At 35.7% G+C, this 19,815-nt stretch overlaps 1 protein-coding gene across 10 annotated transcripts in view; it reads right to left on the bottom strand.

The window, feature by feature from the left end:
* Positions 1-390: 390 nt before the first annotated feature.
* Positions 391-19,815, bottom strand: part of ATF2 (activating transcription factor 2) — a 50,489-nt gene continuing 31,064 nt past the window's right edge. For all 10 annotated transcript variants that reach the window (XM_069020604.1, XM_069020609.1, XM_069020603.1 and 7 more), the window contains 4 exons: positions 17,361-17,510; positions 15,339-15,545; positions 9,604-9,709; positions 391-3,009 (listed from right to left, as the gene is read on the bottom strand). In XM_069020604.1, coding sequence (XP_068876705.1) covers positions 2,783-3,009; positions 9,604-9,709; positions 15,339-15,545; positions 17,361-17,510 — 690 coding nt within the window. In that variant the 3' untranslated portion in view covers positions 391-2,782. The remainder of the gene's footprint in view (positions 3,010-9,603; positions 9,710-15,338; positions 15,546-17,360; positions 17,511-19,815) is intronic.

Raw genomic sequence — 19,815 nt, 5'->3', positions numbered from 1 at the left:
TATACTGAAATAAGATTAAAATAACTGGAAGTTAGGTGGAAATTCTGATTACACACAGTGCTTCTGCTGTGGAACTCAGGGCAAGCAGAAATGGCTGAGCAACATCTGGGATCACCAAGCTATGCTTATGAACTCATTTATCTGTGGATTACCTTGGGCTCCTGGAACTAATGATACAAGGCTTGTTCCTCAGAAGCTGCTGGAACTCAGCTGCAGAGCAATGGTATTTGCCTTATTTTCTAAAGAAACATACTTGTTCTTGTTTACATAACTACTTTGACATTACAGTAATGACTTTCGGAAAAACGCTGATAATTGCAAGGATGAAGAAATAAGTCTGAAGACAGTGCTGCCTTTTAGAACAATTATAATTTCATTAAAATAGGAACATAACTTAAAGATAGATTTTATTCTCTTTGATGATTTACTCATGCAAACTGCACATAAAAGAAAACAGTACAGTTTGTGAAACATGTCAAATGTAAAGACCCAAAATGCTAAGTACAGAAGTAGTGTGACAACGTCTCAAAACGGAATCCATGGTAGTACGGCTAATACCTTTTCCTATTTGCTGAACACAGATTTTAATGGTTCTTTTGCCAGCCCCACTGTTAAATTCATGAACTGTTTACACATCTCCTATACACTTATGTAGACTTATTTTACAAGCGCAACAGTTTTGTTATAAAAAAACTCAACGTATATGATTTAAAAGCCTTTGTGTTTAGGAGAGCAAATTATAGTATAATCAATGAGGCCTCATCTAGTCCACCAAAACTACAATGAAAAGTGACTGTAGGAGCTTTCTTGCAGAATTCACATTTTGTGCCTTAGCAATTCATTTCTTTCTCGCAAGAGGTCCATTGTATTTAACCATCCTGGAAACGTTCAATAACTGTTACAGATTTTTATCTTGAAATTGGGAAAGTAAGACTTTCAAACACATGAGGTTATCAACACAACTTTCTTAGTTTTAAAATACAAAATATTTAGAATCCCTAATATTTTCATGCTTAAAGCCCTGCAATGATACATATAAGACTTAGATACTTCTTTGTCCAGTTTTCATTATAGTATGGTTGTATATATATTGCAGAAATTATATTTTCCTGTGGATCAATTACATTTTTAGATTTAAAACTGAACCAAATAGAAATTTGATGGCACTGACACTTAAAAACGCATGGTATAGTGTGGAGAAGGAAGAGCAAATGAACTACACAACCCATTATAAATGCATTAAATCTTTGTTATATACATAATGGAATCCTGCTTTACTGCCAGTTGCTACTATGCATCTGTTTTTCCTATTATACAAAGTTTTCCGACCTGAAAGCACACATCTACTTTTTTTAAAACAACTTAATCTATTGTAAAATATTGTACTGTATTTTGAACATGAGTACAGAATCAAAATAGATAATGGCACATTTAAAAAACTCAATATCCTACAGATGATTGGATAATGAGAAAAAGTGTACCTACAATCATCTCATCAGAAACAAACTACATCATGGAATGTTAGTTATCCAAGTTCGCACAGTAAATAACATTTTAAAACTGCAATCACCTATCAGCCAGCATCACATTGAAGGCATCTTTAAACATTCAAGCAAAAGACTGCTGGCATTAACTACTGAACCATTCTCACACACACACCACACACACCACATTATAATTACATTGTTTCCAAGATACGGTAGATACTGATTTTTTTTTTTCCACAAGAAAGGTATCAAAATTTTTGCTACTAAAAGATGACAGTGCTTACACAAGAAATAAGTACAAGTTAGCTTGCAAGTACAAGACAATGACAAAAAAAAGTCGAGTTGTCTGAAGAAGGATTTTAGGCTTTTCTGGCATCCAAAACCATGAGTAAACTCCTTAGTCTGCGACTCAAAAATCCACAAAATATCATCCTACTTTGGAATACTAAGTATTCCATACGTGATAACCCTGTATTTTACAATATGCTTACTGGTTTTAGCCTAGCAACAAGGGGTGGTTATAGATATCTATTCTGACTGGAGAATTAAAGCTCTCCTCCCACCAGAATCAAGTGTTAGTGTGGGGAAAAAACCCACCTGACATCAATTTAAAATTTAAAAAAAAATCAAATCTATTTAGTAATGATCCTCACCTAGGATTGGTATGTGCATAAGTACTGTATGTCATATACTGTACTGGCCCTATTAAACAAATTAAAAACCCCAACAGTTAAAAGCCAACCAAAATGCTATACATAAAAACCCAAGTGTTTTTCTTCCAATGTTCTTCCTCTCATAATGTGCAAAACAACAAAAAGGCAAAAAGACTAAAAGCAAATTTACTGTTACTGTCTTTCTCTTGCCTAGTGCTTTATGACCTTGCTAACATTACAAAGTCAATAGGGACTATGCAGAACTTTGGTATAAAAATGTCACATAATATTACTATCACAGTCTTGGGGATGACCTTCAGTAATTCACCCCAAAGTTTGTTAAAATAATACCAAATTAAAAATGAAATAAACCACATTGTACTGTACACACACTTTACACATTAAGCACAAAAAATAACTAGTAAAACTAATACTTAAAAAAAAAAAGTCTTTTGCAAAGAGACTAGAACTGGTGTTCTGTGTCATCTCCACCTGCCAATCGTTAAAGCCAAATTTGAGTTGGATTTTTAAAAATGAATCATTTTAAGCTACAATTTCTCCTAGATGGAGACTGGTCTGTTGTTGGTTTCCCTTTAAAGTCACAGATGTGTATCTAAGGAACTGATGCAACCAAGTTTTTAATCAACTTCCTGACGGCTGGGCCTGGGAGGGAGGCGCCAGGACGATCTGGGACAGCACGGGCTCCGTGCTCTGGTCCGCCATCTGCGTGAGCACCGAGGTGGCCACCGCCTCCGCCTTGGACGTGGAGCTCACGCCGTTGGAAGTGCTGACAGAGCTGTGCTGGATTGCTTCTGTGTGCGGGCTGCTGGGCACCGAGATGTCTTCGGAGCTGTCATCTTTATCTGCAGCTGAACAGGAAAAATTCATTTATTCTGTCCCCAGGAACACACACCACCTCATCCCAGTAACAGCAGTCATCCCCTCAACAACTAAAATTCATGGTGTAATGCAGCACAAATTGTAAAACAAGCTTATTTCCATTTTTTTTAAAGAAAATACTACTTTGTGAGCAGAAAAACCGGACTGCAGTATGGAATGTTCAGGAAACCAGAACATTTTTGTGTCTTCAAAGCCATGATTAAAATTTCCTGCCTAGTAAATCAGCCAGTGGGTACCATGCCTAATTCTAATGATGCATATTCACATCAGCTGCTGATTAATCAAACAAGAATAATTCTACATTCAGTAATGAATATTTGTGATCATGAGTAAGGTATCTGAAAAAATATTACTGACACTGCTATATTTACTGGACAATACTTACGTAAGTTTTCAGCCCCCATTCTTTTAACAGAATGAAGTCCCATAACTTTACAAATGCCTCTCAACAGAGTTTAAAATTGTTAAAACTGGTTTTAAAAGTATTTTCAGAGTATTTCACATGTTCTTCAAAAAACCAAAGTTAATTAGCCAGAGTTACATCATTTTTTCCCATGACAGAGTAAGCAGGTCAAAAAAAAATTATCACTGTGCAAAACTAGAGTTTCCAAAATGGTCACGACTTAAAATGTCCTTCTTGCACAGACACTCTAAGTCATGCTAGAATAATTCTTTTTTCCAGAGTTGCAGAAGTTAGCTAAGGTATTATGCAAACAACGCCAAACTAAAAGCTGAATTCAAAACTAAAAAACCAAGAACAGAAAATTATCCTACTGTTTTTCACTCAAAAATAGAAATATGAATGCTGAATTTCATTATAACTTTTTTGTATCACTTTGTGCTACTTAATGTTTGCAAGTACTTTTCACAACAGTTTTATACACTGACCCAAATCAGTACCCAGCTGAAATACTGGAAGTCCCTTTTAAACTACTACTGACTATCATGAGCCACACCAACACAGCCAGAAGCAGGCAGAAGCTATTGCTTGGGACAAAGCAATGGAACAACGCTTGATTTTCTCTAGTCTTGTCTTTGCAATCCCTTTCAGATTTGCCTGAGATTGGCCTACAAGTTCAGAAGTGTCTCAGGGGAAGAGAAACTATGGGAAAGGATGACACTAACACGAGGAGACAAGCAATGCTGTGGTATCACATCCTCATTTCCACAGAAAGCCAGGCTAACAGCAGCAACTAAAAGGAACATTAAGTGTCAAAAAACAATAATGAAATAAAGTTTGTGTTTTACTGTGGTTTATATGACATGCTAGCTATGGGTAAGACAATTTACAAACTTAGCAAGTTGAGACCCCAAAATAAAGATCTTTGAGCAGCCCTATGCATACTAAGAACACACTCCTCTTCAAAGCTTGAGAACAACCATTCTATTATTGACTGCTTCTAGAAAAGAATGGTAAGGTCAAAAAGGATGGCTATGCAAGGAAACTGCTTTCTTTCTTTTTAGAAGTACTGCCTACAAGAGCAAGGTGGCAATCTCTCCTACAACTCTACTAAAAGAGCATGGACATAATAGCTTAAAAGTTAGAATGCTCTTATCCACAAGGCCAACTGTTTTACAGATTTGCACTTTTTGAAAAACATATCTTTCAAACATTAAAGGAGAGACACTGATGACAGTGAGCTAGATCTGCTGACAATTACTGCATATCCAAAGGTTTCATGGTAACTGTATACAGCAAGTGCAAGGAAATTAAGATATTTCCAAAAGGCATTTGTAACCCTTAGAAGTTTGCCAACTGAAGAACAGAAAGAATATGAACAAGTATCAATTCAGTTAAAAGTATTCAACAGGGTGTCATCTTTACCGTATCTCTATTGAGACCTACAAGATCTCATGTAAAAACAAGTAAGAAGGAACACATGCAAACTTTGTTAAAAATAGAAGCTCTAGTGCCACTTCCTGAAAAATACTCCATTACTAATTATGAGTAGCATATTCTTTCCTCAGACAGAATGAAAAGGCAGCAAGTAGGACAACATGTATCAAATACCATCTCTCTGCTGTAACACCTGCATCTTCAGAGCTGCTGTTATACTCCTATGAATCTCAATCTTCCTTTCAGCTTCTTTTGCTGATTCTCCATGTCTGTGTTGTCCAAAACCTCCTCATTCTCAATAAAAATGGTTAGTTTTAAATGCTAGAGAGGAAGTTAAATTAGATCACTATCTGTCAGCCAGAGAAGGAAGGTCTTCCACTGTTCTGTCTTCCTTAACATGTATTTCTTAACTCAAAAGAAATGTCTGTAATGATATCACAGTGGTAAAGAACAGGAGAAAGACCTGATTTTCTGACTTTGACGGGCTCAGGAAGATCCTATGAGCAGTGTAAGAAACAGTTACGAGTACAGAGATGACCACCAATGTACAAGAGCAGTGTTCATATTGTGGAGCAGATAAACAAACATGCTGTGCTGAAGACAAAAATGTACATGATTGAGGTATTTTCAGATGCCAGGGGCTAGAGAGGGGAAGTTTACAGCAGGCAGGTGATTATATAAGACACAGACCTAACACTAATTTATGGTAATAAAATGGACTGGAAGCGTAAATTCTTGCGATAAAATACAAACTGATACTTAGAAATGAGCTGACACCCTAAAGAATAGCTATTTGGATTTTCTTCAATGTCCTTCCTTATGTAGCCCTAACTTTACAGGAACAGTGGTCAAAAACTGAATAAAAAACTCCATTTGAAGAATTAAAACCAAACAAGAAAATCTATGCAATGATTATACAAGGTATTTAAAAGTCATCTTATTACAGAGGTGACTTGTTTTTCTAAGCCTGAAGACTGGGAATGAAGAACAAAGGCTTCCAGAAGAACACAGAAAAATCATACTTAAATTCAGAAAAAAAATCTGTCAGAATTCATTTTTTCTTAGTTGACCAGAGAATTGCCAGGCACAGGACTGTGATTTCAAGAGTGCAACGGATTCATAACAGAATCATACAGTAGATAACAATGTAAAAAAAAAAAAAGCTAAAGCATTTTAGCTTTTTAATGGCTCCCCCAGCTTTGCCTCAAATCAAGGAAAATGCACAGTCCAAATTAGAAATTAATTCACAGAAATAATGTTTGCTGTATATTAGAAGGGTGAAAATTTACAGAGCTACATCACATGAACTTTCCAAGGCTACACAGTTTCTAGACAGGCTGTGTCATGAGGAGCAAGCCTTTGGATACAGAACACAATGTGGGCTATAGGAAAGATTTAAAGAACAGCAAAACAAGCACAGACTTTTGAGGATATACTAAAAAGTACCTTTTTGGAGTAGTCAAACATTGCTGCTATTTGCTTCTTACCAACAGTATTGGTAAGCACTGCTTACCAATAGCTTTCAGTAAGGTAAGCAAACAAAGAAGGAGGGATTTCAGTCTTCTGAAGAAAAAAAACACCTACACCAAAATGGGAGTGAGTACACAAGCACTGATATGATCCTGAACTCTTTTCACTCCCCTGATAATCACTAACAAGGAAGAAGCCTCATGGTAATTCTCATCAGTCCATTCAGGGACTATAGAGGGACCTAAGCCTAGAAATGCTTTTTTCCAGGGAGTTGGCCTTTGTGAATATCCTCTGCAGTCACTGAAGTACCATTGCCTGTCCAGAACAGGCTGCAGGAACATAGTGGTTTGAGAGGTTCAAATCATTCAAGGTCTGAAACTGGTTAGTCACCTTCTATCTTCTTTTTTAAAACTAGCTACAGAAAGAACACAATCCTCCCATTTAACGCCACCTACACCACAGCCTCTATTTATCTTCTTTTATATTCAAATTTGAACAAATGCTCTTGAATATTATGACATTCTTGTCAAAAATATGAAAAAAATACCTTAAAAGCCCTTTACCCCTTTTTTTTTAAAAAAAAAAAACAACCTCTGAATACCACAACATATTTTCTTCTCACAAGTTTTCACTTTTGTCCTACTATAAAAGTCCAGAAAAATCCTGACAAAATACAGGGAGTATTGTAGAAGACTTTTTAGAAATTATCTAGTATGGAAGATAATACAAAAAATAAATGAACAGCATCTAGATTTCTTGTATACAGAGCACTTTTGCCACCATAGCTGAAGATGCAGTCAGAACCAATAGCATCCTTCTTTGGAAAATAAAAGTGTAAGCTGGCTGAAAACTAAAACTGCAAGAGAAATTCATCCACATTGACTCAAAGTACAATAACCATTTTTCTGGTTTCTCTGTCCTGATGACACCCTCTTTTGAAGCAGGCACAAGACTTTAAAATAAGGAAAATATGATCCCAAAAACAACTTTAGAAGGAACGGCTACCTGTGCTGTCGTGCTTTTCACTTGGCTTGAGAAAAATGTGTCTGGGAAATACAGAAAACCTTAAAAGATATGTAAAAGTAAAGGCCAAAAATACCCTGAAAAGTGATAGATTATTTGTTCCTATTTAAGTGTATAATACATGAAAAGCCATCAAATTGTGGACTTGGCTGTTAAAATCTGGTCTACTCGGTGCACAATATTCAGCACTGCAGGAGCTCTTAAAACTAGGGTCTTCAATTTCTTCCACAGAGACAAAACTGTTAAACCACTCCCTACATTTTGAAAGCAATTCAACTTTGATTATTTGGTGAATATAATATGCTTAATTAAATATACTTTATAGGAACACCACTTTCATGAACACATTGACTGAAACCTTTTTTCCTCCCATAAATTGTACTGTGGGTCTGTCACTTAGCCAACATGCTTTCCCAACAATATTCATGCAGAGATAATGTGACAAAATCCTTTCAGAGGGATGGCATTACAACTATCATTCATGAGAAGCTTTTGCTTTCAACAGACTTTTCAAGAAACCGAGCTTTGCTTCCATTCTCCTTGCATAATATTTTTTTTTTCTAAAATGTAGGCTTTTGCCACTGATTAGTATTTTAGGTCTGATTCATTCTGTATTCTTTACTGAATCAGAAGCATTATAGTCCTTTTCTGAGGGCTGAAAACAAGCACTACTAGACAGGCCATTCACTAATTCTTCAACAAAGAAATCCTTGGCATGTAATCACTTTGACAGTTTATGACTTATGATGAAATATTTTTCATCTCAATTCAGGAACGCGAATCCTCAAAACATTAAAATTCAAGAAACCTAGGGTTTGTTTTTTGTGTGTGTGTTGTTCTTTTTTTTTTTGTTAAAAACCTTGCATGCATAATGCTATCCCCTCGTAGCTTCTGTATGAAATTATGTTGTTCTGTCAGATGGGAGCCATAATGGCCTCATCCCTGCAGCAATCATTGTTAATATAAATCCCAAACGTATTTCTATACTGTTCCAATTTACTCCAAGATGCTATTTTCTATCTTGTCAAAATGACTGGAGATCAAAGGACCAAGATTTATAAGCTCAAAACTGACAAAATCAGTATTCTAAATATATATGGCAATACAGAGTTGCTAAATCTCCTGAATCTTTTAAATTAAAAAATATTGCCCATTCTGATGAAATTGCTTACAATGACTACAAGTAAAGATGGTGGCTATTAAGTTTTATCGCAAGCACCTGAGGATCTGTTTGCATGCAGTACAAAATGTTCCTTTATTCTCCTGAATTACTGACACTGGCAAATTAAAATGAAGTGGCTACATATGGCAGAAACAATCTTCACATTTACAAATATCTTGAAATATCACTAAATCATAAAAACGAAAGCTGTGGGTTATATATTATGAATGTTGCCTAATGCGTTCCCAGCTCAGTTATTTGTAACAAATTTGTGTACAATGGACAAAATTGGCCATTTATTCTACAGCAGCAGCAGCTGGTTCTGGCACTGTGTATCACAGCCAAAAAGGAAGCTACAAGTCAGGAAAGCATAATTAACCTTTAAAATGCTGGAAGGATGAAAAATCAAATGAACAACTTAAAATAAAAATATGAATTAGAAAATACTGGTATTGACAGTGTCAGTATTCCCCTCAATACTAGAACTGTTTTTAAAAACACCCTCTCTATAGAAAAGCAGTCACTTAATGTGGGTATCAAAACAATCTAGAAGACATTGTACAGTAGGAGCCATGAACCTGCATCTGATTATTTTAATGGCTCAACTGATCCTGGATGTTATGGTAAATGAGGACAGCTGTTATAGTACCTCTACTGAAATCTCATTACAATGAAAGAAAAACACCCACAAGGACCTTTCACTGTATTAGGCTATGATAAAGTGTAAAAAATGGTTTATCGTGTGCTCTTAATACTTTAATTATATTTTCCAAAGCAGGTGTAGTAACTGATAGTTCTTAAATGCTAATTATCATATACATTCATTAAACCAACAATGTTTAAACCTTTCAATGTTATGCAACAATTCAATTTTGACCTAAAAATACATTTTTAAATATCACATATTAATTCCTGTCTTCTAATCACTTCAAGATTTAAAAAAAAAAAGGATCTTTCATGTAATATGTGTAATATTAGAACTGCACTTCTCAATTTTAATGCTCATTCACTTCACTTTGGCAGTATTTCATTGATGCAGCTTCAGGCTATAGGTAATGAAACATTACTCACTATGATAGCCAGATTTCTTCTGCATGGCAGTTACAGGGCAATCTTTATGAGCCAGAAGAAGCTGTTTCAGCTGTGCCACTTCATTTCTCAGCAGGGTGACTTCATTCTAAAGGAGAAGAAAGTTATGTACTTTACCAGGCTCAAACTACACACATTTTGAAGGTAAGCATTAAGTTTTATAGGATTTTCAGTTGTTCATTTAGGGGTAGCTGAAATACAAGAAGTTTCCATTTGGTATATATTGCAAAAATGTATACATTTCTTTTATCTTAGAAAATGTAAATATTAGCTGAAACTTGGCTAGCTTTATTACATTAACTGGGAAATGCTTTGAGTTTTTTTTTTTTAAATGTAACATATGTTTTTCAGTTTGCAGATGCAGAGTCTACATATAGTCTCATTCACATGACCCAGCTACTGTGAGACTCTTCTGGAAGGTTTTGTGATGAATTCTAATCAGAGTAAACCTACATTTAGCTATACACATTTTAACAGATGTCACAGCCAACATTATAAAGGGAAAATACAAAAGAAAATCCAAAAAGCCAATGCAGAATAATTTTTCAGTGACTATTTATACTTGGACTTCAAAAAAGAAAATCTCATGTACTGGAAAACAATTTAGCAAATATTGGTTGATCTCCAGACTGATTTTTATTTTGGCAGCCATACATAAACATGTTCTATGAAGGAATCATTGATAATAATGACAAAATCCGGAGATGTCAGCTTGTGTCACTAAAGCAGAGTGCAATCTAAGAGACAGCACCTGCACTATCCAGCAACTGGGTGCATTTCCAGAGTCTGCCTTTCCACTATTGGGTGACCTTGAACAAGGTCATTTTACTGCTTTGTGCTTCACCTTCTCCATTTGTAAATTGGAGGACAGCAATACTTACCTCCCCTGGAAAGCAGTTTGGTGTCTATAGATGAGAAGTACTATGTAACCGTGTTACACGGGATAATCCAAATTAAGAATGGCAGGGCACTTTGATAGACCCATTTTTACTTTATAGAGTAGAAAAATATTTATTAATCAAATTATCTGTAATGCTTTGTGATCCCCATATCTGGACACAATATGTGTTTTTCATGGGTTATTTTATTTTGAATATAAATCTTTTCTATTAATACCAAGTTACTTCAAGTATAAGAACCTTTGCATATTTGTGTAATATACTACACATGTGACATAAATATTTAGTAAATGCTTATGTTTATACATTTAGGAGCAAGTTAAAGGAGAAAACCAACAGAAGAAAATTGGATTGCATTTGAAATTATCTGAAAAAATAAACTACAAGAAAGTCACCTTATTTACTTGCAAGCAAGAAATAAAGCAATGCAGCCAGAGATGAGATGAATTACAAGTTAAAGGATTCCAAAAGACAACAATTCTTTCAAAACAGAACTTATTAGGTTTAATTACACAAAGCAACTAAAACATCAGACTGTTCAAAGAAAAGCTCCTCTTCTGTGCTCTCTCTATTTAGAACAACAAATTTCAAGCCTTTATACATGCAAAATCCTCTTAAGGTCTCCTTTTCTAGTTAGTCCTTTTATTGTGTAAAATACCCTTTAGAAACTTTTTATTAAAACCAAAGGCTGGAAGATGCCAAAAATCTGACTTCACAGACATTTATAATGGAAGAAAAATGTGATCGCAAACAAAAAGGTTTGTAACAAAAGAAACCCAACCAAAAGCCCCACAAATTCTCTACCAGGTGGCATTACATGTCCTGTTAAGAAAGCACAGGACTACTGCCCCAGCTCTGTCTGCCCTTAGTTCACCATGTTATTTACTGAGGAGCCACAAATCTTGATGCCAAGCAGGCAGCTGCACAGCACTGACATAGTTTGGGTAGAAAAAGAACACACTGATGTAGTTTTGAGACACTTGATAATCTACAGAAGCAACAATGTAATGAAATATAGTTCTGTTAGTTCAAAGGAACTCTGACAATCAGGAAAATGTTTGCAGAAATTTTCTACCTTGTCTCCCACATTTTAAGGAAGAGTTTTATATACAAACAGCACATGTAAGTATGAAGTTGCTGTTCATCTGTGGAAGTAAAAATATATGCTTCTGAAGAGTTTTTGTAAGACAGTTTATAGATCAGTGTCAGCTGTATTAAAAATATTAAGACTGCTGCTAGCATAAATACAAAAAGGAAATACATTATCCTAAATTGAAGCAAACTTGAAAAACATGGATCAGCATTCCTATAAAAAGAGGTTGAGATTGTAATCTCTAGAACAATGCTAGCTGTATATTCCGTAACAGGAACACTTGTGCCAACAGTACTATATGCAATGAACACATCACTCGTGACACTAGAACAGAGTTCTGTTTGCTAGACACATGTGTGGGGAATGCCACAGAACGACAACCTATGGTTGCCAGTTCATATTACCAGTAAGAACCACTTCTGACTGGTAAAGGGGACTGTTAGAACCAATTCTTACACATATTGCAGTTAATTATCTTGTATGTGACAACAGCAAGTCTTTCCATCTCATTCGAAACATGTGAATGTGTGGTGGTCATTTAATATGTGGTTAACATGTTGAAAACATGGCTACCAAGAAATACATGACACAAACACTTTTAACAGCTGGCATGAAGAAAGATTATTACAAGTTTTCACACTGGAAAGGCTCTCCTCATTAGTGAGATAGAGGCAAGCGCAGGCATCAACATTTCTTCAAAGAAGCATGTAACATAACTCATAGGCTGTTGAGAAGAATTTATATGTTCCCACATTTTGAAATGTGCTAGCATTAGAAAGCAGGTTTCTGGAGAAAAGCATATTGACTTGTACCTGCACTCCATCTTTCAAAAGATGCTTTCCTTTCTGTATTCTTATGAAGGGAGGACACGGTATATGACACATTCTTCTGTATCTGCCTATTTCTCCCTGCACCCAAAATGCAGATTAACAGTGGGACCATTAGCCCTTACTCAGCATGGTGTGGGACAACATTTGTGATACATTTACTAGAAGTATCATCAGAGGCAGATAAATGTGACTTCTGGGGATAGGGGATTGTCTGTGGCTGAGTTAAACAGCATTTTTCCCGTTTCTTTTTGGACAACTTCCTTTATGGGAAAGGATCTTTACTTATGGGCATGCTTTCATAATTTAGCCTTCCTAAACAGTTCTGCAGCATCTGTACAAACTATCACTTGATTGCTGCTCACTGAAAACCCACTGTGACCTCACAAGGAAGACAGGCCATTCTTCTAAAGCTTCACCCTCTAAGATTAATAAAGCAACAGGGACCAAATACAGACCTTATAATGCACTTTGGCATCTGATCCTGCAACGTGGCTCGGTGGCCACTACAGACATTGTCAATACCTTCTTAATACATTATACAGCACCCCATATCCTGCAGGATTGTGCAAGGCACAGAGGCCACACAAGGTGGTGAATAAAATTTAAGATCAATAAACAGGTCAACACATTAATAGAAAACACAGTCCACAAAAATTGAAACAGTAAATAAACTTCAAAATGTTGGAAGCATGAAAAAAACTTACACAGCAGAGCCTATAAAAGACAGCCTACCTAACCTGTTACTAGTGAGGTAATAGATGGAAATTTTCCCTTAATCAAATATTTGAAAAATACTGCTTAAAAATGAAGTTGCCTTCAAACATTTAAAAGAAGAACTTGATAGGAGTTAATGTACAGAACAAAATATATACATCAACCAAGTAAACCTTTTCAAAATCCATACATAGTGTTAGTGAGCTTCCAATCTTAAAAACTGACATCAGAATCTCTGATGCAGACATTACAAGAAAGCCAGTGTTGAAAGGAGTCAGAATTGTTACATGAAGCAATGCAATGCAGTTCTTTTGGTAGGAACAAGCTTTTGGAAATGTGACATCTTGGTAAATTCAGCTGAGCAGGCCTCTTAGATATTAAATAAAATATGAACTACTAACCCAAACAGTCTATAAAACTGCACTACCGCAAAACTCCAAACTTATTCAGTTTTCTATTAAATACAAAGTCAGTAATCATGGGTCATTACTACCCACTCTGCTGATCAGCTGTGTTAGCCTGTCAAGTTATTATTATGGAAATATAGGATTGATTAATGTTTTCACATAAAGTACAGTTTAATTATTTCTCTGACATCCAATTTTCTTTAAAATTATTCTGTTCTTTAGAGTTAACAGTTAACAGTTTTGGTAGACTGCTAAGAAAATCTTTCCTGAATTCACTATTACTGAATTAACTCTTGGAAACCTTTTGGTTATGGTATTTATGTGATTTTTTTTTAATTATAAAACTTGTTATATATATGTGAAAGGCAGTTCACATGATACCAAACACTACTTTCACAAAAAACCTGAATTCTGGCTGATTTTTTTCATTCTCCTTCACTCCTTTCTTTGATTATTTAAGCTACAGTGCTACATATAATTATGTAATTAATGGACTTAATTGAGGACTATGCATTAAAGGAATATGTCTAAAGACTGTGAACAGGTATGAGAAGAATACATATTTCCAAGAAATTTAACTAATGCTGGTGCACAGTGTTATGATTCTTGAAACACAGGAAACCATTTCACGTTGTGTGCTTAGGTAGGAATTTTTTTACGTTTCAGGGTCTGGGATGCTGAGTATTTTTAAAGACATGAACACAAAGACAACTGATACACCGTAATTTTGATTATATGATAAAACATAACCTCAACATGCCCTACTTTCCTGTTGGTCAAACTGTGATGTTTTCTATACCAAACAGCACGAGAGGTGAGTTTTCATAGGAAGATGATGATTCTGTGAATTTGACTCAGTGAACAGCTCTGATGAAGAAAAACAAGTGACACTTTAACATATCAAAATACATTTCACTGCATTTTCTAAATGAATGCTTCCTTTAGGAATTACATAATTTTTCCTTTCAGCAACTTCCAAAACTAAGCTTTTAGACTATTTTGAAAACAATAATTTGTGCCAATTCTTACATGCTGCTGGAAAACATTAGGAAAGTATGCTTTAACATTTAATAGTAGTTCAAACAAAAAGGTCATGGACTGCCCTATGGGGAAAAAGTGCATTCACACGAGAACTTTCTGAGACTGACAACCTCAGATGAGGTGGAAAAGTGATTTTCAACATACACTGGCCCTACCCTCTTACAGCACACTTTTGTTTCTGTAGGATTTAGGCGGCGGTGAAAATTCGCCCTGCCACTGCTGTACCCATTTTGTGGGCAAAAGAGGCCTTCAGTATCCACTGATGTCAACCTGACACCTGTCATGAGCACTTCATTCACTTTAAAGGAAAAAAGGTGAAGTTAAAAAGAACCAAAGGAAATAAACCCAACACTTACTCAAATAACTCAGCCTGTGATACAAATTAAGAGCAAGATGTGTTCAAGGTAAGACTATTTCTTTGCTCCTAAGTGTTTATTCCAACACATCTTGTCATCTCAGTTTAGTATCCTAATCTGAAAGTTATCTCAAATGGAACAAAGGATAAAAAAGTTATGATCCTAAAGTTTACACATCTTGAAATATGAGTATGCTCTTATCCTCTAGTTTTACTGCTATATGCAGCTAGTTCTAAATTTTCAAGCCTGAGCTGAGCTACCAGCTATAAAACCATTTATATTTCAGATTTCATGCAAAGTTTTAAGTTCCGCTGATCAAGGATCACTGTGTAAGAACAAAAAAACTTACTAATTTTTCCTTGAAATAAAAAGTATACCTGTAATTGGCCATTTAGTGAGCTCAGGTCCTCAGCTTTTTTCTCCAATGACTGCACCCAGACTTTCCGTTTCTGTCGGCACCTGGAAGCAGCAGCCCGGTTTCTCTCCAGGAACTTTCTTCTTTTCTCATCAGGGTCTTCATTGGCAGCTCTTCGTCGCCGACCACCTGTATTTGGAGTTTGTGGCGTAGGCTGAGCTGGTGATGCCTGAAAACAAGTCATGACTTAACTTACAGCACTGGCATAAAAAGTCATCACATCTTGAGAAAAGCATTCAGGGCATTTCTAAATACATTTTGGTTATACACTTTTTTTTTTGAAAGCTGTGCTCATTTAACTCTACTGCGATGTTTTAAAAACTTTTACCCGTACTTACACACTCATGATCATCTTACATTAACATATTACACCCAAAATAGCTTTCAAGCTACATTTAGCAGGAAATGAATTTTCTATTTCTGACTCTTCCCACACACCTAGTCACAACTAAAGGATGGCACAATTGCTTATGCCCACTCAACAGAAGCTGTTTGACAAATGCTGGCAGCGCTGAGACTCCCTGATCCCTGGATCTCCAGATAGCAATTTCCTACTTGTTGATGTGTTCCCCACCACTGAGTAACAATTTCCCTCAGTCCACCCACATTATACGACAGTATCAAAATACTTCAGTACTTTAACTTATACATTATACTCATTTCACAGTTGTATACAGACCCTAGACAAAGATTTAATGAAGTATGATGACAATATAACAAATCTTAAAATCCTTTAAAGAGATAGATAGAATGCAACTGTCCACATGACATATTCACACATGCACCTCCACATTCCATCTAGCACAGCAAGAAACTTTTTAAACTAGAAACCCCAAACACGTACCAGTTGGAATAAATTCTAGATAGCTAATAATAATAAACCCATGGAAACTCAAATCAGTGTCTTAAGAATAAAACACTTGCTATTTTTGATTAATACTAATTGTAAAATAACTCTAGAATAATCAAACAGCAATTTTCATCTTGAAAATTCTGCTATGTGATATTATGAAAATATTCCTTAAAAAAACAGTATTCAAGGCAGTGTGGGGGAACAGCAACCTTAAGAAGGAGATCCATTTATGATGGGTCACTTTTCTCCCCTCTTCTGTTCCAAACTATTTGTTTTGATACATTATTTGATTTCACTGGGCAGTGTAAGAATCTGAGGTTTTCATTACAGATGCAGGTCCTTCCAGTTCTGGGCCAGGTGTGTAGCTTTTATAAAATTAATATTCTGCTATGAATTCTGAAAATAACTCTTCGAGATTTTTAAAAGTGTTTTGAAAACACATTCCAAGAGGTTTTTAGACACAGAACAGCTGCAATCCTCCAGGATTCACCAGGAAGTGTCTTTCCTCCAGCAGCACTCCCACTTCCAGTCTGACTCAGAGGTTTTGCCTTTTACTCCCCTGTTCTGATCTATCATCCCAAAAGGACAACACACTACACCTAAAACCAGAGCCCCCCTCCCAGAACCTGAGATGATAAAGTACACTTAAGGACACAGCTGAAACTTTTCCTGTGGCAGCCCAGGAAAGATCCTTCAAGCAAATTAACATAAAGCATGATACCTGATGTAATGAAAAAATTTCTAAGCATATTTACGATATAAAATATAATAAACATACAAGAGATGCAACAGAAGCACAAAATAAAAGCACTTATTTTTTCAAATATATATACTGACCAGCTGTAAAAATCTCAGCTACCACAGAATCTCCTATCAATGAACTCCAGAAATCAGGACTTAGTCCGAAATTTGAGCAGATAGATACTACCTGTTTTGGAATCATCATCTTGGATAATAGATTTTAGAAGCATTTAAGAACATGGAAGACCTGGAAACATTTCACATGCACAGAACTACTGACTAAAAGAGGAGTCTGTTAACGTCTACTTTACAAACCAAGAGTATAGAAAAAAGATATTTATTTGCAAAATAAAAGGAGGGGTAGGAGGCATATGTCCACTCTTGTCATACCGGTGTTTCAGTTGTTGAAGTTGCAGGCTGTTGTAGTGACTGTGGTCGTGGTTCCTCTGACTGAGTCCTAACCAACCCACTTGGATGTCCCTTGGCAGTATCTCCATTTGTTACCTGAGGGTGCTGCTGGGTCAAGGCTGCTTTCAATCTCTGAAAGCAGAAAATAAAGAAGAAAAAGAAAATAAATATTCTCTCATGCTAACTTGAATGTTTAATCATTTATATTAGCAGTTACTTCCATTTTGGAAACAGGAACTCTAACTCTTAGTTGTTTCTTTTTACAGGCTTTCAGCAGTGACCTAGGCATATACCTACAAATAGGTGGTAAGTTTCTGCAAACATGACAATAGCAAGGAGGCTTACATAAGATCCCAGAAAGGGAAGGAAGGCAAACTGAATGGAGACATAAACAGAAAGCCTCATCTGTGGTGAACTGTGCCCACAAACAGGTGAGTGGATGGCCATAAACAGTTGCTGAAACTGGTAGTACACAAGGGTACCAGAAGAGTAACGAAAACACATGAAGGAAAATAGGTAACAACCAGAACATAAGCACCTTTCCATTTAAAAAATTCTGGCATTCTCTATCTCTATCCATTTTTAAATACCTTGTTATGCCTCCACTAATTCATGGTCTTTACAATACTCACCTCTGCAATCCTTCCTATGAGTAATTAGATAAAAGCCAAGATCTTTGCTGAAACATCTTAATAATGTACAAAATACTAAGAAGCTTCAGGTTTTATGTAAAGATTATTTATGTAGAAATAAGCAAGGTAACTACTACAGCATGCTACTTTGCAGTAAAAAACTGCTAAAAGGTTTGATGTTCTTCTTTTATTGCACACAGCCACTACAAAGAACAGTAATGTGGAAGTTCAGCTGCATATAATACACCCAAGAGTTACTGACAACCTGATGGATGATTTTCAAGTATTTTGTTGACTGCCTCTTGAAAAATATTTCATTCAACTTTTGGTGAAACCTATTAAAACTGCAATATAGTACATTCTATTTAAAACAATTTCTTAATCTTAAGCGATAAAGTGTCCAATTTCACTAAATACAACTGCCTGTAATTCCAGATTCTTTCTTAAAATTTCATGAATACTGTATAATTTATCATGAAATTTTCAGTTTTACTGAAGAATGTACCTTATGGTGTCAGAAAATGTTTTTCTACTGAGGGCTGGATTTTTAAAGAATCCAATACAAGTTTAAGAAAAGATTAATGAATTAAACATGACAGTTTGTGGAAATTCTGATAACTTGTTTCATCATATTTTGGAATATGAACAAAGTGTCACCCACATACTAATATTAATAGAATGTCTTAAGAATGCTAGAGAGAGGCAGCATTTGGCCAGCTCAAAATAAACAGAAAACTTTGCACCTATTTATGTAGATATTCTGTATAAACTGTAGTATCCAATGTCTCCCAACAATTAAGTCACTGGAATATAGTAACAGCTCTCTCCTACCCTCCATGATGACAGGCTTTCCTGGATCCTATGCTACAATTAAAACAACAGATTGCAGATTACCTCTGTCAGAACTGCCAAAAATCTTCAGGTCTGAAATATGGCAACTTAAGTCAACTACACGGATTTCATAGCATGTAACCACCACCAGTAGGTATCCTAACTGAGGACTACAAAGACAACCAAGAAACTCCAACATTCCTCTACTGGCTTGCTATTAAGGAATCTTTAGCCAGTGACTTCTGTAGAAAGTCTGTTCTGTAGTGATTGCTCTGGATTTAATTAACAGCACATTATACCAGACAGGAACCATTCAAGTGCACGTGAAAACTGGGAGCTAATCAAGTCCTGTTCCTCACCTCATTTATTGTATCAACTTCATAAGTTTCCCAGAATGAAGAAGACACTTCAGAAAAGTACACAAATCAAATTTACGGATCTGTTTCCCCAGTGCTCAACTTTAACAATAAAAAATTTAGGATAGCTGCAATCATTTGGGCAGGACAACAAAAATTTTCAAGATATGTCCATAATTTTTAGTATATGTACAGCACTCTGGAAGTCCTTAGGTAGTTAACACTTTAATTAAACTCAAGAATTGACTTGTACCTTCCTAATCCTCCTTGGAGGAACAAGCTAACAAAAAAAATTTCAGTCCCTGTCTCCAGCAGGCTTAAGTGTTCTCTAACTGTCTAATTACAATTACTAAAACCAAACTCTATGATCTACCTGCCAACAACTGAAAAGTTCATGATTGCTCTCTCTCTTCAACTAATCCTGGTCTCTAAATTGTAAAACTTCCTACACAGCCACCAGGACTACCAGGGAGTAGTTTTAAAGTCAGTTTTAAAAAAGTATTTTGTAAAGAAAGTAGCAAGTATTTAACATCAGTATGACAATATCCTTTCCCTATGTTATTAACATAAGATTTTTCACTATTTATTTTCATTTATGACTTGAATTACTTTACAAGT

This window comes from Aphelocoma coerulescens, chromosome 7 (genome assembly GCF_041296385.1).
Source record: "Aphelocoma coerulescens isolate FSJ_1873_10779 chromosome 7, UR_Acoe_1.0, whole genome shotgun sequence".
Taxonomy (NCBI): domain Eukaryota; kingdom Metazoa; phylum Chordata; class Aves; order Passeriformes; family Corvidae; genus Aphelocoma; species Aphelocoma coerulescens.
The sequence above is the reverse complement of the archived record's forward strand: the minus strand, read 5'-3'. Positions and strand labels throughout refer to the sequence as shown.